The sequence below is a fragment of the Xiphias gladius genome, chromosome 5, assembly GCF_016859285.1.
Source record: "Xiphias gladius isolate SHS-SW01 ecotype Sanya breed wild chromosome 5, ASM1685928v1, whole genome shotgun sequence".
Taxonomy (NCBI): domain Eukaryota; kingdom Metazoa; phylum Chordata; class Actinopteri; order Istiophoriformes; family Xiphiidae; genus Xiphias; species Xiphias gladius.
The window spans coordinates 22,820,998-22,846,632 of NC_053404.1; the positions used below are offsets into that span (position 1 = coordinate 22,820,998).

A 25,635-nucleotide genomic window follows, 5' to 3' on the forward strand; every position below is an offset into this window, starting at 1 on the left:
TTCAATAATCACATTCTGCTTTTATTAAACAGACAAAGTGAAAAGACAAAGACGAGAGTTCAATGTGAAGGATGAGGAGCAGCGTTGCCTGTTGAGATGTTGCAGAGTGTTGAAGGCACTTTTAGCAACTACTGAGGTCAAAACAGACTGAATCCTGAATGTTTCCTTCACCTAATCACAATACAAACGGCACCGAAGGCAGCTTTATAACTGGTTCCTCGGGTCACCGTGTGGCTCTGACGGAGAACTGAGGAACCAACAGACACGTTTCCCTTTGGCCTCTCATCAACTCTCTCCCGACAGAACCCTGCAGCTGATCCGTTAACACCTGCTGACATTTTATCCGGTCAAAGAGATGGTCAGCGTGGCTGAAAATGAGGAGCTGCTGTCCGCTTTAGCAGGTCCCATGTTAGCACTGGGTGTGATTTTCAAACAGCTGCGGGGTTTTCTGCACAATACATGAACCTAATAGAGGAAAGCAGAGAGTCAATGCGCTCCAAGAGTTTTCTTAAACTACTTGCAGGTACCATTCGAGCATGAATCTGTTTGTATGACAGCTTCTCCCAATAAAATCTATGACAAAAACTATGTTGGCGTTAAATTAATTCAGTGTGTGGGAAAGCAGCGCCCTGATCTGCAGTCCTGATCCTCCATCGCCTCAATCGGAGGACTGACCAGATTTAAACATGATGATTTATCCTCAGCTGTTCCCTCTCTGTTCGTGTGTCTCTCTCTCTCACACACACACACACACACACACACACACACACACACACACACACACACACACACACACACACACACACACACACACCCCTCTCTCCCTCCCTCAGAGCTTGGCCTTGGCCTGGAAGAAGCTCATGACGGCGTTGAAACACTCATCCGACATCCAGCGCTCTACAAGACACTCCACCTCGGCATCGTTCACCGCGTAGAGACGCTCCTTCTCCATGGACCGGATCAGCTGCTTGGAGAAAGCCAAAGACTGACAGAGAGACAAAAGGAGGAGAGATCACGTTTTCTTATCTACGTATGTTCATTTCCGTATTTATTTTAAAAGACGAAAATAATCTGCAAATTATTACGGTCTACACAATCTACACACTCTGGTCGGGGTGTCGGCGCGTGAGGATGTGTGACACTGAGGGATGAACGCGATAAACAATACGTGATGTGAGTCAAGACGCCTACGTTGCGTGTTGCCCGTTAGATCTGATTTATGTAACCCCGTTAATGAACATGCCAATAAACGGTAACTGAATTGAACTGAATTGAGCTGGATGGATGGACTCCTTCTTCAGAGTGATGCAGTTTGCGTCCAAAATCGCAATTGCCCTTCTCAATAACTCAAGTCAAATCTGAACACACAGACATGAAATTAATGTTTTGAGATTCAGTGGGACGTCCACTTCCCGAGGAAATCATTATCTCTGATGTCCCTCCAGAATAAAGCTCCAGAAATCCACTCAGAAACCAGAGGAGAAAGAGGCTGCAGAACCTCATTCCGAATCCTCCTGTTTTTAAGTTTCCCTCAGTGTCACAGTGACCCAGTGACAGTCGTCTGTACGTCCACGGCTACACTGAGAACAGGAGCTGGTCACGGCTGGTTCAGCAGCCTGAATTTTGCAGAAATGTTTAAAAAAAATGGGTTGTAGCTCAAAGCGTAAAGTACTGAATCTATGGCAATATTGTATTTCCTGATTATATCCCCAAAGGCATCATGGGAACTGTAGTTCTGAAACTTGGAGCCTGTAAATAAAGAAGAGAGAAATCTGAGAAAAAACGTCTAGATTCCTAAGGGTTGAGGAAGAGGATCCACCTGAGTTCCGGTCAGTCTAGCCTTTTCTCTAAAGCATCTCTTCATCCAGGGATTATAATGCACGTCAAAACGCCTGCACTCATTGTTTTCTATCGAAGTCCGCCAGCGTCGTCGCCCGCGTCCTCATCGAACTGTCACGTGTCCCTGACCCTCTGGCTCCTGACGATGTGTCTCACTAAGGTCAACTTAGTCATCGATACCCGGAGGCTGATGAATGTTTTTTTCCCAGTGGGGGGAGATGCTGATGACTGCCCAGCGGGATGCGAGTGCACTGCGTGTACAAGGGTGCGTGTGTGTGTGTGTTTACGTTGCGGGGCAGCTTGGCGTAGGCCCTCAGCCTGGTCCAGACCTCCGACTGGAAGCTGCTGTCGGGGAAAACCTCGCTGACCAGGCCGACTTGACAGGCCTGACCCGCCGTCAGCTTCTTATTGAACAACAGCATCTCGCTGGCCTGCAGAGAGAGAGAGAGAGAGTGCCGAGTTCAATACTTCCTCCACCACTCGAGGCCCCTCACTCACTAATAACACACTGGAAAAATACAGCTACGACTACAAGTCCCACATTGAAAACGTTACGTCAGAAAAAGGAGGCGAGTATAATCAGGAAAAAAAATTGAAAAAAAGTGTTTTTTAACTGCCTACCTAATGTTTAACATGTGATTGAGCATATTTTAAAAAGAAAAACAATATTGAGCGTAAAAATATCGATTAAAAGTTTTTTTTGTTTTTTTTAACTGAAAAACCTGCGAACAGACCACTCAACAGAGACGTCGGGTTGGTCGATATCTCTGATGAACTGTTTTACTCTGAAGCTGGTACTTTAGACACTGTATACTTATTCCTACAAGGTTGAGGAACATGAACTGTGCGTGCATGCGTGTGTGTGTGTGTTTACGCTATGGGCAGCTTGGCGTAGGCCCTCAGCCTGGTCCAGACCTCCGACTGGAAGCTGCTGTCGGGGAAAACCTCGCTGACCAGGCCGACTTGACAGGCCTGACCCGCCGTCAGCTTCTTATTGAACAACAGCATCTCGCTGGCCTGCAGAGAGAGAGAGAGAGATGCCGAGTTCAATACTTCCTCCACCACTCGAGGCCCCTCACTCACTAATAACACACTGGAAAAATACAGCTACGACTACAAGTCCCACATTGAAAACGTTACGTCAGAAAAAGGAGGCGAGTATAATCAGGAAAAAAAATGAAGTGTTTTTTAACTGCCTACCTAAAGTTTAACATGTGATTGAGCATATTTTAAAAAGAAAAACAATATTGAGCGTAAAAATATCGATTAAAAGTTTTTTTTGTTTTTTTTTTTAACTGAAAAACCTGCGAACAGACCACTCAACAGAGACGTCGGGTTGGTCGATATCTCTGATGAACTGTTTTACTCTGAAGCTGGTACTTTACTGTATACTTATTCCTACAAGGTTGAGGAACATGAACTGTGCGTGCATGCGTGTGTGTGTGTGTGTGTGTGTGTGTGTGTGTGTGTGTGTGTGTGTGTGCGTGTACCTTGGCGGCGCCCATAATTTTGGGGAAGGTGTAGGAGGAGCAGCCTTCGGCGCTCTGCCCCAGCTGACTGAACGGAGTGTGGAACGTGGCCTGAGGCAGAGAGTCGGTGATTAATGCGATGGACCTGTTTCTGATGTCAACTAAAACCAACATCTGGCCTCTGTGTGTGTGTGTGTGTGTGTGTGTGTGTACACATGGGTTTCTATGGTTGTGTGTCATTGTGAGGACGTTTTATCCGGTCCTCACACCTTCAAACGGCTGTTTCAGGGTTCAGACTTGGTTTCAGGGTTCAGGTTAGAATCAGGTTTAGGTCGGGGTCGGGGTGAGGGGCTGGGGAATGCATTACGTCATTGAGCGTCCTCACAACTATTAAAAAGACCGACATGCTTGTGTGCGTGCACCTTGTCTGTAGCGTAGACCAGGTCAAAGAGTCCCAACAAAGTGACTGAGATTCCTACGGCCGGTCCGTTCACCACGGCAACCAGCGGCTTCGGAAAGTCAATGTAGGCCTTCACATACTTCCTGTAGAGAGAGGAAAGGAGCAACGAGGAAAACGTCAGAGTCGTGAAGTCCGACCGAAACTGTGCGACTATTTTCTTCGGGATTTTCTGGCATGCGGGAATCCCGCGTGAGTGGAGGAACGGGTCAAAGATTAGCTGATACTTTTGATTATTTTTCAGATCAAATGAGCTGCAAATGAAAGATATGAACGGTAAAAAGTGATGAAATACTCCAAAATGTTGAACAAACAATGACAGGTGTTGCTCTACCTGTGCCCAAAGTGACATCCTCATAATGTTTAATTAGTCAGCGGATCAGCCAAACAACCAGCGAGTCGGTTTACTTAATAAGTCAATCAATCAATCGATCAATCAGTGAGCACCTGAGCAGATCTCCACCACGTCTGGCCATCTCCTCCACCCCTCCGTCCTGGAGCTGGAAGTTGGTCAGGTCGTTACCACTGCAGTAGAAGTCGCCAGCACCTGCGGTGAGGAGGGTGTGTGTGTTATCAGAAAAACTAAAGGCAAGTCAGTCCTTGGAAAAACGTTAACGTCACAGTGGGAATGACGATCACCGATGAACTGACTCGCTGTGTTCGGTGGAATTTCCTTTAACCTATAACACGATCCTCAGTTGTCGCCATTTGATTTCTGGAGTTTGTTTTTGGCGGGACAAAGTCCTGCGTTATGCCTGTGGGCCTAAATTCACGGTGGGCGGGGTTTCTGTTGGGGTTCACCCTTACAAGATGATTTACCTCTGCTGAAACATCTAAATAGCTAAAAACTAATAGAGCAGATCCGATTAATAAACATGACTAGCCGTCATTTAGCGCACTACTGGAGCTGCTACGACCTGTTAAACGTCAGGACGCAAGCGGGAGGCAACTGCAGGAAACAGGAAGCTTACATTAAATAATGATTCATTACAATGAAATAATAAAGTGTTGTGATCGTGCATCTTATAATTTGTGTGTGAGTGTGTGTGTGTGTGTACCAGTAAAAACTGTGATGACTGAATCGTCTTTAGCAGCCTGCTCCAGAGCTGCAACAACCTCACTGTACATCTGAAAGAAAAGTGAAACGTAAGAGTTAACACGCCGATAAATCCTGGATTTCTGTCTTTTATCTTCCTGTCTGCACAGGACGAGTGTGTGTGGTGTAAATCGACGTCTGCCTCCTGTGACATATCTGATCGGTTTTACAATCTGACGTACAGCTGCAGGACGGACAGAAAGTACAGGAGGAAAGTAGGAGACTTTCTTCTGCAACGGTCTGACAGACATCGACTGATCATTGGATCAGTTCTCCTGCGCAGATCTGCGCACACACACACACACACACCTCAGTCGTGATGGCGTTTTTTTTGGCCGGTCGGTTCAGTTTTATGGTGGTGATGTCATCCTCCGTGGTGACCAATAGCGTCTTGTACGTCGTCCCGCTCCCAGCAGGCTTTGCAGCCACCTGGGCAGAGTGCAGACCTTCTGCCTCCACCAGGGAACCAATCAGGTCGCAGTATCGCAGCCTGGCTTCCTCCTGAGAGACACACGCGTATTTACTGCTGGTACGGTCTAGAAGGGGCAGTGTATGTAGCTGTGTTTGTTCTAATATTTTACCCAACACGAAACTGCTTCTTTATTTTACTTTGTCATTGTAATTTTTTTTTTTTTTTTAAATACTCAGCATCACTGCCGAGGCTTTTTTTCTATGGAAATACTTTTTTATTCAAGACGTCTGTGTGCTGCCCCCATTTAACAGCCGCCAAATCCAGTCTGAGCTTTCAGAGTCTTTACGGGCGTCTACCGTGGTCACCAACTACAGTTGTATGTGAAATCATCAGAGTTGCAAGCAGTCGCGGAAATAAAAAGTGTGCGTTTAGCTGTAGGATAGGGGGATATGCTCCACAAACAATGACATTATCAGCAGGAATAAGGGCCTTAAATTGGGTCTTGTTGGGCCCAAATGTAACTTTACATATTACTAGCGCTGCTACTAATGAATATTAGTTAATTATTTTAGGCTCAATCAGGTAAACATTTAAAAATGCCTCACAGATTCCTGGAGCACTTGTACCTGTGATATGGAGCCCAGGGATTTCCATGCGTCCCATTTGGCTTTGTTGACAAAGTCCAGCATGCCTGGTTTTGGCGTGTTGCAGGCGCCCTGAGTGGCCTGGAGGAAGAGGACAATTATTATTAGCGACATTAAGTTAAACTCGAGGCTAGTGGAATCGGAGGTCACATGGCTGCTGGAAGCAGGCACAGGTGTCCTGATTGGGCAGCTGACACAGGTGCACTGAGTGTGTTTGTTCTTTCGCCGTGTGCACTTCGGTTGAGCTGGTTCCCTCCGTCCTTGTTCTTTGTCCCCGAGTTTGTTGAGTGAGTAGTTGATTCCATTTTATCTGATATTCCAAGTCGCCTTTATTTGTCGTCGCCAAGTCGGACGTCTGATCTCTGTAGTCATTTAATGAGATTATGATTTGTTTAACGTAGGGATGTGTTGATGTACCAATATGATTTAGATGGAATTTGATCTGTGTGTGTATTTTCTTCCAACTGTAGAGAAGACACCGCACAGCAACACCTGACTGACTGAAGGAAACAGAATCAGGGCTTTAATACAGAGCCTGCTGATTAATTCTCCTTCTGGGCTAATGTCGATCAAGTGCAGCGCCTTTGTGTAAAACAACCAAATAAACAGGTAACAAATTAGGTTCTGTCAGTCACGGCAACCAAAGTGTAAAAGATATCAAGGACAAAAAGGCCATTAAACACGAGCTGTTACTGGATAAGCAGCAGAAAATGGAGGGATGAATGGATAGAAGGATTAAGCAATTTAAAAAAAACAAAAACTAAAGTTTATTTAAAAGGTCCACATGATTTTACAGAAAATCAGAACTGGAACAACAGCACTGGAGATTTTCCAGTTTTTGCTAAAATCACACAAATATTTTACAAATGACATCACTGCCTCCAGCAGGTTAATAAAAATATTTAGGACCTTTTTAATACCCTTTTAAAGGCCTTGCCTTCTTTTGAGAAAACTTGTTAGGACCTGCAGAAACCCGTTTTACTTCTCCTTTCCCCTCGGCGCTGAGGAACCAAGACCAACTTTTTTTTTTTTTTTTTTTTGGGTTTAAAAAGAAAAAGGTATCTTTTTAATTTAAAAGCACTACATCATGAAATCCTCCTGATGATTTAAAAACCTTTTTAGAAACGCTTTTCTCATTCTCCAGGCTGCTAATAAGTTGGAGCAAGTCATAAAAACCTGAGGATGATTTTGGTGCTTTAGTGGTTTATTTAACTTCTAACATGCCAACAAAAGAAAAGTGTGTTTGAACAATGGGAAGATTAGAATCAGTACTATATAATATACTACAGTGGTCACTGACTATAACATCTCCCACCTGTTTGAAGAGAGCGTAGATTTGCAGTTTGACCTCGTTGCCTGGGTCTTTCCTCAGCGTCGACAGTTTGCTCTTCGCCTGCTCAAACTGCTCCACGGTCACACCTGCACACATGCTGACATCGCTATCATCGCTGATCAACAGTAACACAACAAACCAAGAAGCTCTTCTTCTTCTTGCTGTCAGGAGGTCTCTGCGTGAGCCTACCCTGATTGTACTGAATACAGGTGCGTCCTACCGAGGGCAAATGGAAACCATGATCTGGCCTTTACTCAGCAAAAAAAGCAAAATTCTGAAAATGCAACCTGTTCGATTTTGGTGCAATATTATCATTAAGACTATTTTTCTCTTGGCATTGCCCACAAGTGGTGCTTTATTTTATTTAAGAACTTTTTTTTTTTTTTTTTTAAATTCAACCAATAATGCAGAGTGAAACCCTTGCAAGAGCTGCTCTTTCGTTATTGTTGCACTGCTGCTTCAAGCGTTTTTCCTTTTCTGTTGATATGACTGAAGCGATCAATTGATTATCAATATAGTTGATTGGTCTCTTTACTGACGGGTAAACAAACAAGCTGTGGTGCTGTGCAAGTTCACTGAGGCTCATCAGACTCAATCGTCATGAAAAAATAAAACATTAGGAGCAGAACATGGAATTTTTTTTTTTTTTTTTTTTTAGTTCCAAACAACTTGCAGCAGATACTCACTCATCATAGGAGAGGCTGTGGTGTGGAACTTCAGACTGGGAATGGTGGAATATCTGACCAAGCTGGTGACACAGAGGGAAACATTCAGTGCACTGACCTGTACAGAAACCTCTCCCAGCGTGATCTGAGGGCTGCACCGATGCAAGTTTTTCTGCCGATAGCAAATAATCGTTCCAATGGTGACATACCATGAATGTAACTGATAGCTGAAACACTGAATTTTCTAATGGACAGCTCCGTTTGTCTTTCCTTTAATGTATATTGGTAACATTATGATCCCCTTCATAAGGTCAGTATCGATGCCAATACTGATCCAGTGCACTGGAGTGCAGATGTCTCCTCAAAAAAGTGGATTTAGTTAGGTTTGGTTTAGTTTTATTTCCTGACACACAAAACAACAACAACAACCAGATAAAGGAAATAAAACGGATGTGACAGGAGAGAGGTTTTATACAACGGGCCAAGGAGAAAAGGGACAAAAAAAACTACAGTGATAAAACAACCTGAGCAAAATACAGGAAAAAAAATGAACGCTGATAAACGCAGTTTACAGTTCAGCAAATCAGCAGACAATAATCATGTAAAAAGAAATGTGTATATTAAAAGTAAATACAGAATTAGAAAATGTACTTTACTGTTGCCCTGAGTCCAAAGTGATGTCTACAAATGTCATTTCGCTCAAAGCAATGGCCCCAGTTTACCGGCCATTCTTTACCTTATTGAATTCATTTATTTTACTGTAATGTTTTAAAATGTTTCAGCATCATTTATTTTTAGTTCAAAAGTTTTAGTTCAAAAGTTTTAGTTCAAACTGTTTTCTATGTATTGAATGTGATTTTTGCACTGATTCGGTTATTACATCTCTAATGCTACATCAGAGAGGTTGGAGCCATTAAACGCCTTTTTTTTTTTTTTTTTTTTGCCTGAAAACGGACGAATCGAGTGATGGACGACTGGTTGCGGTTGTTCTTGTTTTTGTCAGCAGTGCTGGACTGGTCCCAGACCTGTGAACGTGAACGAGTGAATGAAGAGAGAGAAAATGGAAATCCGGCCAGTCAGGTTATGTCAGTACCCTCCTCCCCTCCCTCCCTTTTTTTTTTTTTCTCTTTACTGAAAAAGTGGAGCAAAGGTCAGAGCCAACATTAGCTGCTTTAGCTGAAGAGAGGAGACATAACCAGCGCTTTATTACACTATGCGAGGGCTGTCCTCTGCAGCTCTCAACCGGGTGTTTACCCCTCGTACCCGGGCTCACCGATGCTAGCTTGGTAGCTCATTCATCCGTCATTGACCGCGAACAGAAAAGGGGTACATCTTCTGACATTCAGAGGACTGATAACCGGAGCTAGCTAGCCAGCAGCTGACGTGTAGATGTTTTGTTTTTTTTCTCTCTCTTTTTTTAACCGAGCTCAACAGCTCGGTCGAGTTAAAGACCCCGCCGATACCAAACCGCAGCCTGGACGTTAGCGGGCATTAACGGTTCCCCAGTCTCACCTCCTTAACTGGACAAAACGCCCGGGAGCGAAGCAGCGCAGGGAGACCATTTAAACCCAGGGCAGGAGGAGGTGGTCCGAAGAGCGGGAGGACAGACCGAAGTAGTGAAGAGTTAACTAGCTTAGCCGAGGCGGAGCGAATCGGTAGGTCGATTATAAACCGAGAGCCGGTGTTGACACTGCTGCTCCCGCCCACTCGGCCGTCTTCTGCTCTCCCATTGGCTCGAGGGAAGCGTCTGGCAATCGGATCCATCCAATGAACGAAGGCTCTGAGAACCGATGCCAGCGGTGCGTCCTTTTCAAACCAATCGGAAGGCACACTTGGGACGAAGGCCCGCCTCTTTGCGTGTGCGCGTCCAATCGGCGTTGAGCGCTCCTCGGCGATGCGCGGAGTCCGGGCTGCTTCGGGAAGCGATGATGCAGGATCTCTGATGCTCTGTCCGCTCGTCTGGATGCTCGAAATAAAACCATGCCGCAGCCAAAATCCCGGAAAATCGCCGTGTTGGGGTACAGATCGGTGGGTAAGTCCTCGTCATGTCATCTCCTGCCGCAAACAGCCGCATTAGGCGTGGTTTTAACCGCGGCGCATGTCAGGCTGGAGCCACGCCGCTGCTAGTAGTTGATATAAAGCGTTGTCCTTCAGGAATATTTGGACCGTCCGTCCTGACATCGGTCCCCATGAAGGCAACGCGGAGCGCGGGGGGAGCCGCTCCTCCCCTCACGGCGCTGTAAACTTGTAAAATGGACTCCCGATTCAACGAACCTGGAGCCATCCCCACGACCGTAATTGGGTACAAGCGGGTATTGGTCATCCGACAGCCAATCAGAATGTGCGGCAGGTGTGGTCCTGATGCTGCGGCCGAGAAGGCCCTCCGCGCTTCAACCCGGACCCGCGCGGTCATGCGAGAGAGCCGGGTCTTTACCAGATACCACGACATCAAATGCGGTGTGTCGAGATTTCCGGCACCGGCCTCCTGAGGACGTTTACACCTCCGGGAAAACGCGAGCAACAGAAATAGCGGGTCGTGAGCGCAGAGTGAGTAGTCTAGTGAAAGCAGAACTGGCCTCCACTTTCATGAAGGCTTTAAACGCCGCACTTAACGGATCCGCCACTGGCTGGGAAATAGCGCTTTATAGATCCGCTATAAGACTCTGGTAAGAGCAACTTTCGAGCCGCCGGGTTGAAGATCCTCCTGCAGCTCCGCACTCTCTCCGCTCACCTCGGACGGTTTCGAAGGGTCCTGGAGCCGCAGGGCGCCTGGACCCAAGAATCCATCTAGAAACTGATCCTTGGCGTTGACAGCTGCGGGCTTCAGGACCCCGCCGCGTCGGTGTGCAGATCCGGATGCCGTGGCAGTAAGCGCGTCCGTGTGTCCGGTTTACAGCCGTTGAACTCGGGCTTTCTCGCACCAGATGTGCGGTTGGACGTGTTAGCACCGCGTCAATTAAGGCTCCGATGAGCCATCGGCGGTCACAGACCACGACAAGCCATCGAGTAAAAAGTTCTGCAAACCATCAAGTCCGAACCTGTAAATGTTGATTAATGACTTCAAACATTTAGAGCGAATCGAATGGAAAGTGGAGTTAAACGATTAATCGTTGGTCGAATGAGCTTCATTCTCTCTCGATTAAGTAGCGAACGGATTCATTGACCAGTGAAGGTAGTGCCGGGACGGTCGGTGGTTCCGGAGCTCGGAGCCGAAGCCCGTCCCTCCCGTTTGTTCGGGGGCCACGAGCCTCGGATCACCGACTAACTGCGGCTGTGTTTCCAGGGAAGTCGTCGCTCACCATCCAGTTCGTGGAGGGGCAGTTCGTCGACTCCTACGACCCCACCATAGAGAACAGTAAGTCTGCGTTGGGATTGGTCCGTCGTCGGAGCGAGCTCTGGTTCGGTGTCGGACGAGCCTTCGTGCCAGTCTAACACGGTCTCTGGTTCTCTTTCAGCGTTCACCAAGACGATGACCGTGAACGGCCAGGAGTACAACCTGCAGCTGGTCGACACGGCCGGTCAGGTGAGCTCTCCTTCAGGTAACGCCTAGTCCCGGGGAAAGACGGGGTGCGGTGCAGGTGCGGCCGGTTCGGGCGAGATCTCGCACCTGTCACCCGCGTGGACCGAAGACGAGAAGAAGGGGGGCAGCTAATTAAATAAAAAAAAGCTGAGCGTTCACTAAACGGCTGAAGGGTGGAGCTTCCGCCCGTCCCTCCATTTACCCCTCGCTCACCTCTGCCTTCCGGCAGCGTCTACGGACCACGCGCGAGAGTCCGGTGTTTTACCGCTAAGCCCGCGTACCCGGACTCGCGCCCCCGACCCGTCTAGCACGAGCCGAAGTGCCGGCTGTCGTTCCGAGGAAATTCCCCGAGCCTCGGTGAATTTCACGGGACAGTGTGCGGCCCGATCGAGTCCTCCGCCTGATGCACATAACCTGTCTGGTCTGTCGTAGGATGAGTACTCCATCTTCCCCCAGAGTTACACCATCGACGTGGACGGCTACATCCTCATCTACTCTGTGACGTCCTACAAAAGGTAAAAGAAGATCCAACGCTTTCACTGTCCGTTTTGTTTCACCGCCATTTTATGTGAGTTGTTGCTCTGCTTCCTCCTTGACTTTTGTCTTGAACGCGGACTGAGTTTCTGTTTCGGTCTTTTTCGTCCTTTCAGTTGCTTCCTGTCCCCTGAGCTCCTGCCGTGCTTTGTCTGTCTTCCCCTCCTTTCTTCCTTTCTTCTTTTCTTTCTTTCTTTCCTTCTTTCCTTCTTTCCTTCTTTCCTTCTTTCTTTCTTTCCTCTTTCTTTCTTTCCTTCTTTCCTTCCTTCTTTCCTTCTTTCTTTCTTTCTTTCCTTCTTTCTTCTTTCCTTCTTTCCTTCTTTCCTTCTTTCCTTCTTTCCTTCTTTTCCTTCTTTCCTTCCTTCCTTCCTTCCTTCTTTCCTTCTTTCCTTCTTTCCTTCCTTCCTTCTTTCCTTATTTCCTTCTTTCCTTCCTTCTTTCCTTCTTTCCTTCCTTCCTTCCTTCTTTCCTTCTTTCCTTCTTTCTTTCTTTCCTTCTTCCCCTCCTTCCTTCCTTCCTTCTTTCTTTCCTTCTTTCCTTCTTTCCTTCCTTCCTTCCTTCTTTCCTTCTTTCCTTCTTTCTTTCTTTCCTTCTTTCCTTCCTTCCTTCTTTCCTCCCGCCACATTAACGGCGGCTCAGCCATTTAAGTGAGGCGGCATGTATAGCGTTGTTTATTTCACCTGTACCTGTCTGCAGTGAAGAGAGTCGCTCAAAGGTCCATTATTCTGTCTCTGTCTTTGGTCAACGAGACAGTGCCGGTCACAGCAGGAATTCTCCTGATTTGTGTCTATTATTTTTTATTTTTCTGTGGTTGTTTCTTTCTTTTCCTGCCATTTTTGTTCTCTTTTCAGTTTGTCCTCATCCCCCCGGTTAACGTGTTAATGGACTCGTCCTCAGAGGTTCACAGGAAGCGGCCGTCGGTGTTAACGAGCTCCGCGACGCAGCCGCTCGCTAAGACCGTTGCCGTGGTGATTAGCTGCTCCCTTCCCCTGACCATATATGGTAGCAGTGAGTCAGTGTGGTGTTTTTGTGCCTCCGTAGTTTTGAGGTGGTCAGAGTGATCCACGAGAAGCTGCTGGACATGGTGGGAAACGTCCAGTACGTACACACACACACACACACACACACCTCTGCCCTTTTGGTCTTTATTCTGATTTTTTTTTTTTAAATCAAAATAACAACAGACACAGGACTAAAGCTGCGTTCATGTCGTTTGTTAGAGATGTTAGAGATGGAGAAGATTTTCTTGTTTATGACCTGTGAGTGATCCTCACCAGACAACTCAAGACAGTTTGACTTCATTTGGGAAGAAAAAGAACCGCGCTCTCAGTTTTGAAACTACAGCTCCCATAATGCTTTGCAGATGTAAATCATAATAATTATCTTAAGTTATTATTATTATTATTATTATTATTATTAATATTATTAATATTATTAATATTATTGTCTTTATTCGTATTGTTATTTTTATGCATAGAGCACTAATCAAAACCAAGGATTACAAAGTGCTTTACAACATAAAATAAACACACACACACACACATGTATTAATACGTGTGTGTGTGTGTATATACACAGATACATGTACTATACACCCAGGTTTGAAAGGCAGAAATAATTCAAGTTAGAAAAGCCTGTAGATAAAAATGATTTGTTCAAAGTGACTGTACCGTCACCGATCACTGGGTGACGTTGACACTAAAGAAAATGTAAAACCCTAATGATTCTCAGGCAGGTTCTGGAGTCAGAGGCGTCTTTTTTCTCTGATTTCTAGGTGGATGAACGTTTATTCGACGATGATTTTGGGAGCAAATTGTATCAATCGGGTGTTTGACTAGTTAAAGATCCACACGTCCCTTACACCTGACGAAGTATCTTTGACTCGGGCCTCGGCCCACCCCCTGACTTCCCTCGCTCACGGTTGGAGAGCCTCAGGTTTAGACAAATACAATGCTGGTTTCGTTTTGTAGCTGTGAGCAGCAAGTCCGATATACGGTATGGAGGCTTTCGGGGGGGGGGCTTGACTTGGATGTTTATTCTAACACTGTTCACATGTCAGAAACCAGTAATTACAGGAACAGAAACGTCACATGAACGCAGCCTCAGACCTAAGCAAACACATCTCCCCCCCCAGGGACCTCTGGCAGGTCACTGTTTGACCATTAGTTACTGTTGTTTTGAACTCAGCAGATCCACCGCTGACATTGTGTAATGAAGACAAACACGGATTCTGCTGCTGGTTTGTTTTTCCCAGGAGGTGAAGGCTCCCACTGAATAACGTACAACGAACACTCTGACATCTGACAAATTTAGTGTCACCTCCGAGGACGTATTGTCATGAAGCCTAACACACACACACACACACACACACACATGTCTGTAACATCTTTGTGAGGATAAGACTTATTGTTGATAATCATTCATCTCTCAGACTGAACTCTGGGATTAAAAACATTCTCTCTCTCTCTCCCCCCTCCCCCCAGAGTACCAATCATATTAGTTGGAAACAAGAAAGACTTACATATGGAGAGGTAAGACACTTCATCAAACACACAAACACACGCGTCTGCAGCAGGGTTATAAATGGCACAGTCACGCCTCGGAACTTCCTGCAGCTGCTTCACAATAAAAGCCTTGCAAAACGAATTGAAGTGAGTTCCTTCTAGCTTGGCAAGGCTTTTAATTTGAAGCAGAGGCAGGAAAGGTTTTGTTTGCATTGACTGACTGTCGCACTTCTGCCTTCCCGACCAACAAAAGCAGATCAGACGTCTTTGTGTTGTAGGTATTTTGGCTTGTAGTTACTTGTAAAAGTTCAAAGGTAAAACTAACGAGGTCTGATTGGGCTTTTTGAAAGGACTCGGACTCGATACTGGATTTGACTCCGATAAAATGCTGTCAAACGCCAATAAATTCATTAAATCTACAAATAAAGTGTGCTCTCAAGCCTCTCGGTAGACTTAGAAGCATATTTTAGTTTTCTCATTTTTATTTTAAATCCTCTCGTGACCTGGGAATCGATCCCGTTAAGTCCGGTAGCACGAAAGTGGCACAAAACGTCGTTATAGACAAACACTGGGCATAAAATCAAAGGCTGAGGCATGTTGGGAATTTTTAAAATGTTATTTATGTCGCTGTGAATTAATGATTGATCATTTTTCTGATGTTTAATGACGATGATTTTGAAATCAGTGCTGATGAGAAAAGACAAACACGCATCTGACCCATTTGGTGTGTGTGTGTGTGTGTGTGCGAGAGAGTCTGTTTTTATGGGCCAAAGGTGATGTGCAGCCCCAATTAGTGTGTGTACGTGTGTGTGTGTGTGTGTGTGTCTGTGTGTGTGCGCGCTGTAACTGCAGGATGCTCTGAGATCCAATTAGAGCAGCGAGGAAAAAGCTTTTACAGCAGAAAAGGTTGAGTGATGGAGGGTGAAAGACGAGAGGAGGAGGAAAAGAAAGTGAGTAGAGGCAGATGTGAGGAGGAAAAGGAGAGGAAGACCGGCTGAGAAGAGAGATGATGAGGAAGGGTAAGGGAGGAGGATGAAGAAGAAGTGGAGGGGGGGAATCAGAGTGACAAGAGGAGATCAATAAGTGAACAAGATCAGATCACAGCAGAGGAGAAAAGAGGGGAAGCACTGACGGTTTTCTGGTTTCAGAAGTGTGGGGGGCAAAGAAGAAGGCGGGGAAAGAGGGAATCAGAGCGCCGTTGTAAAGCGTCGGGAGTGTGGTTCAGGGCGCGGAGAAGCTGTCATGTAACTGCAGAGGTCTACGCCACAACCACTGTGGTGTTGTCGTTGTTGTGCAGGGTGATCGGTTTCGAGGAGGGGAAAGCTCTGGCGGAGTCCTGGAACGCGGCCTTCCTCGAGTCTTCAGCCAAAGAAAACCAGGTGAGGTCAGAAACACACACACACACACACACACAGCAGAAAAACACCAGGGATGAGCCAAATCGGGAGGGGACTGTCCGCTTACCACAGAGAGCGCTACCTACAGAAGCAGTGCGCTTGAGAGTTTTCAGGCTGGACAGAGCGAGAGGGCAAAGGTCGTTTTGGTTGCTCTGAGTCCGAGTCTGTCAGATGAGCCCTAACTGAATCTTCGTTTCCTGTCTCCTCCGCGTCAGACGGCCGTGGAGGTGTTCAGGAGGATGATCCTGGAGGTGGAGAAGATGGAGGCGGGTCAGCCGCAGGGTCGCTCACCCTGCTCTATGATGTAGCTTCCGAAACACACGTGTCCTCCACCCCCATCACCGTCCACTGCAGCGACTGATGGCTCGGCAGGCAGGCGAGACCGACTCTGAGGTCCGGTTACTGTTAGCTTCCACGTTAGTCCTCATTTGTTCTGTTTACGCCTCACGCAGGCGAGTTAACACCAAACTCTGTTCAAAAATGTTTCGATTTAATGTCGCTCTGCATATTGGACAACCTACACAAATGACTCTGTGGTTTTCTCTCCATGCCCCCAAAGAATCGCCGTTAAAGCCTCACGGGCGACGTCGTCGTTAAACACCAACAGAATAACCACGGTTTTATCCTTGTTAAACTTGCAAGATGGACAGAAAACCTCAGGAGCATGTTTCACCTATTCGAAGAGCATCTTCGAAACAAAAATCTTCTCTGAACTCGGTACTGGTGTTTAAAACTGGACTGCGAGCTGTAGATGTTCAAAACATCAACAGCGAGCTGGAAGGAAATTTGGGGGGTTGGGGGTCTCTGTTGAGCTTGCAGCGATCTTGCTTAGGTTTTTAGAGCTTCCTGCTCCATGAAAAATACAGTGGAGGGCTGGGTAGTAGTGAAGGGGTTTGAAAGTGGATTTTATTGAAATACATTTTTTTTTTTTTTTTTTTTATGTGAGGATTTGTAAAAAGGCATCAAGTCTCCTTTCACAACGACAGTATCCTGGCTAATTTGCAAGACAACGCTAAATTAATTAGATTTTCAAATGGGGTTTGGTGCGGTGTTTGCTGTATATCAAGGAGGGCCTGGAAATGAAATAATCGACTGGCACGTCAGTTGAATCCGACACCAGAAATTATTAAGACACTTAGAAAAAAACAGCGCATGAACGAAACACATTTACTACAGAAGCTGAAATGAAAAATATTACGATTGACTGTGATTCTGATTCTTAGGACCAGTTTCAGGTGGGCTCGGATGTTGTAATTGCATCATAGGTTAAAAAATGGATTTTAAAAATGATTGAATTACATCATTCTGCAGTGTGTCACTTTTATAACTGACCACATTTATTATATCTGTTAAGTAGGTACAATAGATGCATCTGAAGCTGGTCTGTAACTCCATACTGAAGATGACAACACTGTCGGCTGCACCCTTCAACTGATCACTCTTCTATATTAAGACAAGACTTTTTATATGTTAAAAAAAAAAAAATCCCCAAAAAAATTTCTGTTTTTATGATTGTTCTCATTAAAGCTGTGTTCTATTGTTTGGCTAAAAATCTGTGTCTTTATTGAGGCTGATAAAGAGAAACACACGTTGTTTCTTGACGTTGAACCAGGATATTTTAGAAATGAATGCTACAACGCCTCTTTCTCGCCCTCAGTTCATTTAGCTTCCGGTGACCTGGGCTGCAAGTGAGTATTATCAGTTAATCTGCCGGTTATGTTGTCAGTGGTTTGGTCTGCCAAATGTCAAAATGTCTCAGAGGCTACGGAGATATCGTCCATCTGCTGCTTTTGTCTGACCAGCGGTCCAAAAACCTTTACGTACTCGATTTACCGTCACAAATAACAAGGAGAACCAGCAGATCCTCACATCTGAGAAGCTGGGACCAGATGATTGGATGAAATTCTTGCTTGAAAAGAGACTGAAACAATGAATCGATAGTCAAAGCAGTTCCCGATTGAGTAAACAATTAACCGACTAACCGCAGCTCCATGGGTGTCGTCTCCACAGTGTCGGCGGTGGTGTGACCACTGAGACCAGCAGAGGGCAGCCTCAGCCCGGCAGACGACGCTGCACCTCAGTGGTTGATGGGTACGGAGAGGGAGTGCACGGCGATGCTTTACCCGGGCAGAAAAAAAATAGAAAGGTGTGTTCGAGCCGGTGCCGATCAAACTGTGACTGCAGGAAAACCTTCACTCTGAGCTCCGTGTTTTTTTCCAAGCGAAAGTAAAGGAGTGAGTTCAAAAACCGAGGGAGGGGTGTTTAGAGCTCTTACTGAAGTACAACTATCAATACTACAATCCACGTATTATCCGCTAGATTTATCAAAGGTAAAAGTTGTACAACATCATTTTATCTGTATCTATTTAATTTAGCAGTTCCCAACCTACGGTTTGGGCCCCTCCAAAGGGGTCACCAGGTTCATTTGAGTGGTCGTAAAATAATCAGAGGTGGAGGGTGGTGTCCTCTCCCATGAATCATCTCACGACCCCCGGGTTGGGACCCGGTGGACTGAACTCTCTCCCTGTCTCTGACGTAGCTAAAAGCAGCTCCGACAGTAAAACGCCGCTGAAGCCTCCGTGACTCCGGATCAATGATCTGATCACGTCAGACCAGATATAGGTGTTGGTTCTGGCTCAACATACGCCCGGTTCCTCAGCCCAGGTCCGGCCCGTGTACAGCGTGGCGGTCAGATGCTGCTTGCACACCTGGACCGATTCAGGTGCGCGTGCACAAAATCTTCCTGGCCGAGGACCAAGGCGGATGTTGGGCCAGAAGTTTCATCTTGCCTCCCGGGAGATATCGGTCACAGGAGACATCGGATACTTTAACTTTTGATACTTGAAGTACATGTTGCTGATAATACTTCAGTACTTTTACTTAAGTAGGAATTTGAGTGCAGGACTTTTGCTTGTGACGGAGAACATTTACATCCATGTACTGGTACATTTACTTCAGTAAAAGATCCACATACTTCTTCCACCACTGTGCGTCTGTTATTTGCCGAGGTGGAACGGTGAAAACTGATATAAATAATCTGCACAGTGACCTTCTCTGAAGACAAATGTCATGTAGTCTGATCCTGGCATGAGGAAATCGATGTCTGTGGAACCTTTACATTCGTTTTTCTCCCTCTGTGGTTTAATAATGATGTGACCCCATCCACATAAACTACAGTTTAGTTTAAATCTCACCTGAAAAGTGAAAAAATAAAATAAAAACTGTTAAAAAAATGAATCCTGGGCAATTTGAGAAGCCTAACTTTAACTTGTACTTTCCTGTAACCTGTAGGAGAAGTTATGCGGATGTTATGTATATAAAAAGACTAACGGCGGGAGCTCTGCACGCATCCTTTCACTGTCCCTGTCCGTCTCTATAGAAGCCTGGTATGTGCAATATCATTGACCCTGCAAAGCTCGGGCCAAGCACATTCTATTGAGACAACACACACACACACACACACAGACACGCAGCAGAATCAGCAGACACATCAGGATGAAGGGAAAGCGTCGAGGCAGCAGAAACCTTTAAAGCCTCGTCTTTTGTCCGCCGGGCCCGGACCTCGCCCTTCGCTCGCCCCTCGCTCGCCCCCCAGCCGTATATATTGGGGTGTCCAACTTTTTCTCTGTTACACTGTGTGTGTGGTTGTGGGCCAGGTTGGACGACATCCAGTGGGCAAAAATGTCGCAGTACTCTGGAAAGGTGAGTAGCGCGGCGGCGGCGGCGGCTGTGGGCGAAAGCAACAGAAAAGAGAAGTTTTGAAGTGTGGAGGCTCAGGCCACCGAGCGGTGGCTCGTCTGGAGACGGAGGAGGTCGCTGCTACAGTTTGTGGAGGAACGGGGTCAAAAATTCTGATACAGGACGGAGTCACCGGGAAACATTTTATTTTAAAAAAAAAAGAGGGGGGGGGGTCAGTTTTATGAAGATTTTAACTTTCCAGCAAACTATACTCTAAAAGTTTACTATTTTTTATGGGTCTGGTTTATTGGAAATAAACTCAGAAATTCAGTTCAGATTGAGTCATTTAAATTGATTGACTTTTGAATGGAGTTTGGTGTGATGTTCCAGCAGCGAAGCAGCTGTAGCTCTGAAGGAAATAGTCTGTTTGTTTGTTTCCAAGTTTTGAAGTTGAGGATGATGCAAGGTCTTATTTTCCAAATGTCGCCACGACGAGAAAAAACCAAAAAATGAAAGCAATCGAAGAGGCTTGAATACCACGCTCTTCCACAGATAAAAACAGATTCTGTTCCAATCATAAAATCTACTTGGTTGACAGAAGTGTAACCACCAGCAGGTTAAAGTTTGAGTTGTGCTGATATTTCTCAAAAGATATTGTTGGACGGAGCAAAACAAAAAACAGCTTTTCTCAAGTCCCCGACTTCGTCGCAGCAGCAAATCCTCTTGCCGATGACTTATCTGGGAGTAACTTTGGCTCACTGGCGGTGTGCTTTGGCACTTTTTCCTCATCTGTTGAGAAACTGGAACAAGGAGACGGAGCGACTGTACAAAGTCTAATACAGAAGCTTAAGTTGCTGCCCTGGATGACCTAGTGCTGAATATCCGGTGGTTTGGTGTTAGCGTGGCTTCCTCTTCTCTTAAATCGCCTTTACCGCTGGGCTTCAGTTTAAAGAGAAACTCCTGACCTGACCAAAAAAAAAAAAAGATTTTGCTGACCCGGCTGGAGTGACGTCACACCGTCCCCCGGGGCGTGGCAGCGCACCGTGAGCTCGCTGCGGGGTGAGGTTGCAGGTGCGGCACCCTGACACCAGAGGGGGCAGAGAAACGCCGCCTGCTCCGAAACAACTGAGGGGACGGGGCTGCTTTGCTGCACTGGTGTTTCTGTCTGGGTGAAAATTCATTCGGTGATACCGACACCGTTTAGACCGTCTGGCCGGAGACGGTGGACCCTCGTCACCATCCGGAGCCTGTACGCGAGACTTCTGCTGAAAACTGTCTGTTTCTGGTCTGAGATAGACATAAACTTTGGTGCAGAGAGGAAGTATATGAAATCTATAAATGAATAGACACCAGAATGCGGTTTCAACAGATTGAAGTCTAACGGGTTCCTTGAACAGGTGGTGTAATTTACACGTATTAAAAAAATATTAACAAAACTATGCAGATATTGCACCTACCTAAAACTAGAACAAGTACACAGCGAACAGATATAAGCAGGTGCTTGGATCCCAGGTAACTTACGACAGCACAGACAGACTATGAAGCGGCTTTAAGTTTTCTTCCGTTTACAATCGAATCTAATTTATTTAAGAGGAGCCAGAAAAAAAAAAACCCCAAATCGCCCTCAAGGTCGGGACGTTTTATATAGGAATATAGAAATGATAGCATAAGCTACAGAAAATCGGACTTCTGGTTTTCCCGTCGCACGTGAGCGTTAGGACGAGAACAACGGTGGAGGCAGCAGATCCAGCTGAATGATGGTGTTTCTTTTTTCCTCCAGATTACCTTCTATGAGGGGAAGTGCTTCACCGGCAGGAAGCTGGAGGTCAGAGGGGACTGTGACAACTTCCAGGACCGCGGCTTCATGAACAGGTGACGGAGGAGAAAGCGACTGGCCTTGAGGTCTTTTAATAAACAAAGCTGGGTGGCTGTGTCCGTCTGCCTCTACAGCGTCTTATTTCTGAGTCTTTCCGCTGAAACCAGTGGGGATTTTCAACTTCCATCCAACACTTTAGTCCAGAGGATCTCCGCAACTAAGGGCTGCGTTTTCGTCAGATGTGCTGCAGAGGTTCATGGAAAATTGATCTTTATTTATTAGGTTTCTAGATCTAATGCAGAATCCGCCTCGCTGCTGTAACGTGAGACTAACGTCGGTTACAGAGTCTGGCCCGCAACATCATTGACGTCGGGTTCGTCTCATCTGACAAGCTCATAATGTAAATTACCACAGCACTAGTTCATCAGTACGACACTGTCGTGTTATTGGCACTGGTTTGCTGATTATACTTTCCATTTTTAATAAAAATTGTGTTTTCGTACCCTAATGCCAATCTTTTCGTTTTTTGGTCAACGTTAAGCTACCGTCAACGGGACATGGCACTTCCTGGTGCTTTTTCACATTAAAAGCCTAGCTATAAAGGGAAGACTGCAAGAGTTTTAATTTGACAAACTCTGCAGGAAGTATCGATGCAGGATCGCTGGACATCATTGGGAGAAAGAGAGGGAAACGTCTGACACGGCTCTTGCTGCACTGGTGAATTAGTGCTGTGAAAGTGGACATTACACTGAATTTATCCAGGCGACAGGTAAACGTAGTGGAAGTTTTGGAGTTTGTTCTAACTGGGGGACGGGGGGAATTAAAATAAGATCTGGTTTTCTCCGTCACTGAGGTCAGCAACACAGATTCGAGAATTTCTGGAGCCTGATCATTTGTGTATTTTCAGGGTGAACTCCATCCGTGTGGAGAGCGGAGCCTGGATCTGCTATGACCACCCCGACTTCAAGGGCCAGCAGTACATCCTGGAGCACGGAGAGTACCCGGAGTTTCAGAGGTGGAACTCCCACAACGACCACATGGGATCCTGCAAACCCATCCGCATGGTAAACACCTCTGACAGGACTTAAGTTCTTTCACATTCAGCCCTCTGGCGAACACTCGGGTCCACGGTAAGGTAAATCAAAAGGAGCTCGGATTTCCGTGAGCATGTTCAAGCTCCCCAGAGGACCAACTCCTGAGATATGGATTTAACGTTTTCCCACGTGACGCCCTGAAAATTGGCAGCTCAGTTCCCCATCCTCGGCTCCTTTCGTCACTTTTGATCCTGCACACCGTCAATCGCTTTTCGATACTGAAACCGCCGCGATTTAGTGATCGACAGTGTGCAGGATTTATCCATCATGTCTGTAAGTTTGTTTCCATCCACCTGTTTTTATGCACAAATTCAATTTAGCTTATGAAAATACATCAATGGAAGCGCCAGAAGAGAAAAAAAAAAAAGAAGCTTAGGCTGAGATGGAAAAGTTGGTGCATCGCTAAAAACAAAAGGCCGCGAGGCTCTGTTCAAATTTGCACCACGTTTGGATGGAAGCGTGTCTCACAAGACTCCCTGGAGCGCAAGAACTTGTAGTGGTGGTCACGTTAATAGGATAAAATCTGTTTTACGGCTACATAGGAATACACCCACTCAGAGAGTAGAGCCCAGTGCAGGAAATGCGTTGTTAGCTTTTACCGACAGGTCCGTGACCATCCTCTCTCTCTCCGTCAGCACGGCGAGCACTACCGCATCGAGCTGTTCGAGGCCTGTAACTTCTCCGGTCAGGCTGTGGAGATCTGCGACGACTGTCCCTTCCTGCAGAGCCGCGGACTGTCCAAGAACTGCATCAACTCCGTCAAGGTCTACGGAGACGGAGCGTGAGTGTCACACAAACACGGCCTTTCTTATACGACCAGCATTTCTCCGACTCCATCCGCATCCACAGGATTCAGATCATTAATCCTTTACGTAATTTTTCGACTGATTTCCTCCATCTTTCACGACAGTAAACAGAATATGTTTCTGGCTTGGGACCGTTGGCCTCGCCAGAGAATACTTTTACATATATCTTTCATGTATAACTTGGAATTTGGGACGATGGGTTTGACACTTTAGTTTCTTTCTGACATTTTAGAGCCCAAACAAGTAACCGCTTAAGCGACAGTGACTGTTCTCTAACAGGATTTGACAGATGGATGACAACATGTTGCTTGTTGCAAAGTCCGCCAATCTTTTTTTTTGCTCTCCGTCCTCAGCTGGGTGATGTACGAGGAGCCAAACTTCCGCGGACGCATGTACATCGTGGAGCGCGGAGAGTACAGCAGCCATAACGAGTGGCAGGCCCAGAACCCCAACATCCAGTCCATCCGCAGAGTCGTCAACTACTTCTAAACCCCCACCTCTGACCCCCGACCCCCCCCCCCGACTCCCTGTGACTTCTACAACCGCTGTAATCATGTACAATAAATAAACCCAAACTAAAATAAGAAAACAGGTTTTTTATCAAACACTCTCTGTGTGTGTGTTGTTTTGTGTGACCACAGTACACTGAATATTTAGAGCGACGGTTCCCAACCTGAGGATCGGGACCCCAACGTGTCTGCTTATTGCTTATTGTTCCACACTTCCTTCCTTCTAATTTTTGCCTTTTTTTTTTGTTTGTTTTGTTTTACTTCTAAATGTCTTTTTTACCATTTAAAGTTATTCTAAAAAAAAAGAAGGAAATACTCTGGTAACAAACGGTGACAAGCAACCGACGATGAGTCAGAAGAAGAACTTCACTCAGTAACTGTGATGCGACGATAAACTTGATCTGAATGTGATTTGATTTGAGAAGCCAAAAAGGTAATAACCTAATGTTTCCACGTTGATCGTGACTTTGTCCCGGATGAAAAACTGGTCGAATCTACTCCAGGTTTCAAGTATAGAATACTAAATACTTTCAAGTCCAATTCAGCCGTCCGCTCCGCACTCACACCTTAGGAGGACGCTTCAAAGACGTGGCCTCAGGCTGGAGAACCGGTGAAATGTGATCTACAGACTGCCGAGGTCACGCGGGACCTGCCCTCTGCTGCCGCACGAACTACTTCTACTGCAACCCTTCACAGGGAAATATTGCCATTTTTACCGCAGTGCGTTTATTTGACAACTATGATTACAAGTCACTTTGATTTTACACACAAAACACGGGATCAGCTCGTTAAAGGTGATGCTTTCTTCAGAGCTGCAACGATCAGTCCATTCGTTTTTCATAATCTATGAATCGTTTGAGTCAGTTTTAAGGCAGAACTGCCGAACGCTGGATCGTTCCAGCTTCTCAAACGTGAGGATTTGATGGTTCTCTTCGTCAAACGTGATAATAAACTGAATCTCTTTGGGTCCTGATCTGTTGGTGGGACAAAACAACGAATCTGAAGATGTCGCCTCGGGCTGCGGGAAATAATAACAGGCACTTTTCACATTTTTTGACGATAATCGACAGATGAATTCATGAAGGAAATAAGCTTTAGTTGCAGCCCGAGCATTATTATGAAGTAAAGGTCTTCTCTCCCTCTGCGCACCGACCCAGGTGTTTGCAGCCATCTTGGCTGGTTAAACCTGCTCAGGGTAGAAACGTACTGCAGGATTTTCACGAGTTCACCAGGTAGGAAGACTGTTTGAACTTGTCCTTGTTGTTTGACCTTGTCCCAGTTTCTCAGAGTCCAAGGTGACGTCTTCAGATGTCCTGTTTTGTCCAAAGGCCAGAGAGTTTCAGTTACCGTGAGATAAAACGGAGAAAAACAGAAAGTCTGCCGAACTGGAGAAAGCGGAGCCGGAGGACGGAGGACGGTTGGGAGAGTTTCCTAAAATGACTGAAGCAATCGATCAATTTTCAAAACAGTTTGCAGTTATATTTCTGTCAGTTAGAGTGTGTGACTGAGGACAGTCGTGTCAGTGGTAGGAGAGTTGGCAAAACACACAGATTCACCAAACTCCAACTCTTTTCTTCTCGTGATCAGAGCTGAGTGTAGAAAACCTTCAGGCGGCAGCGTCTCATGCTTATCCAGCGCCGATGTCGCTGTCGCCGGTCAAGATGGCAAACGTCTTCGGCGTAAAAAAGGAAAACCTACGAAAAAGTTCACTGGTGGCTTTGATTCTTTCTTCTCCATCTAAACTACATGAAGACATTCAGTGTGTTTATTTGTCAGCGTAAAAGGCGACAACTTGTCCATGGAACTATTCGTACCATTTAAGAGTCTCATCCTAAAAAGGCAGAGCCGCGTTGACAGAGATG

General features: G+C 46.0%; 3 protein-coding genes across 8 annotated transcripts in view; 1 reads left to right on the forward strand and 2 right to left on the reverse strand.

The window, feature by feature from the left end:
- On the reverse strand, positions 1 to 9,477 carry eci2 (enoyl-CoA delta isomerase 2; the record flags this gene model as incomplete). The annotated part of the gene is made up of 11 exons (XM_040127123.1): positions 1 to 985; positions 2,127 to 2,270; positions 3,330 to 3,419; positions 3,731 to 3,851; positions 4,213 to 4,312; positions 4,824 to 4,893; positions 5,171 to 5,362; positions 5,900 to 5,998; positions 7,233 to 7,336; positions 7,937 to 7,998; positions 9,428 to 9,477. Coding segments are annotated over 11 exons (1,188 nt in total), but the record flags the coding sequence as incomplete, so codon positions are not given.
- Positions 1 to 25,635, reverse strand: part of LOC120789870 (NACHT, LRR and PYD domains-containing protein 12-like) — a 1,168,582-nt gene that overhangs the window by 926,346 nt on the left and 216,601 nt on the right. The gene's annotated exons all lie outside the window — the stretch shown is intronic.
- Positions 5,989 to 23,759, forward strand: LOC120789901 (GTP-binding protein Rheb-like). Of its 4 annotated transcripts, XM_040127103.1 has the most exons (12): positions 5,989 to 6,204; positions 6,388 to 6,526; positions 11,199 to 11,270; positions 11,371 to 11,438; positions 11,868 to 11,950; positions 13,011 to 13,067; positions 14,453 to 14,500; positions 15,771 to 15,852; positions 21,329 to 21,420; positions 22,272 to 22,428; positions 23,094 to 23,239; positions 23,618 to 23,759. In XM_040127103.1, the coding sequence occupies exons 4-12, from the start codon at positions 11,385 to 11,387 to the stop codon at positions 23,751 to 23,753; spliced, it is 855 nt and encodes a 284-aa protein (XP_039983037.1). In that variant the 5' UTR covers positions 5,989 to 6,204; positions 6,388 to 6,526; positions 11,199 to 11,270; positions 11,371 to 11,384; the 3' UTR covers positions 23,754 to 23,759. The 4 variants fall into 4 exon arrangements, with proteins under 4 accessions (XP_039983037.1, XP_039983036.1, XP_039983039.1 ...); XM_040127102.1 differs by lacking the exons at positions 5,989 to 6,204; positions 6,388 to 6,526 and adding an exon at positions 9,637 to 9,947; XM_040127104.1 differs by lacking the exons at positions 5,989 to 6,204; positions 6,388 to 6,526 and adding an exon at positions 10,236 to 10,462.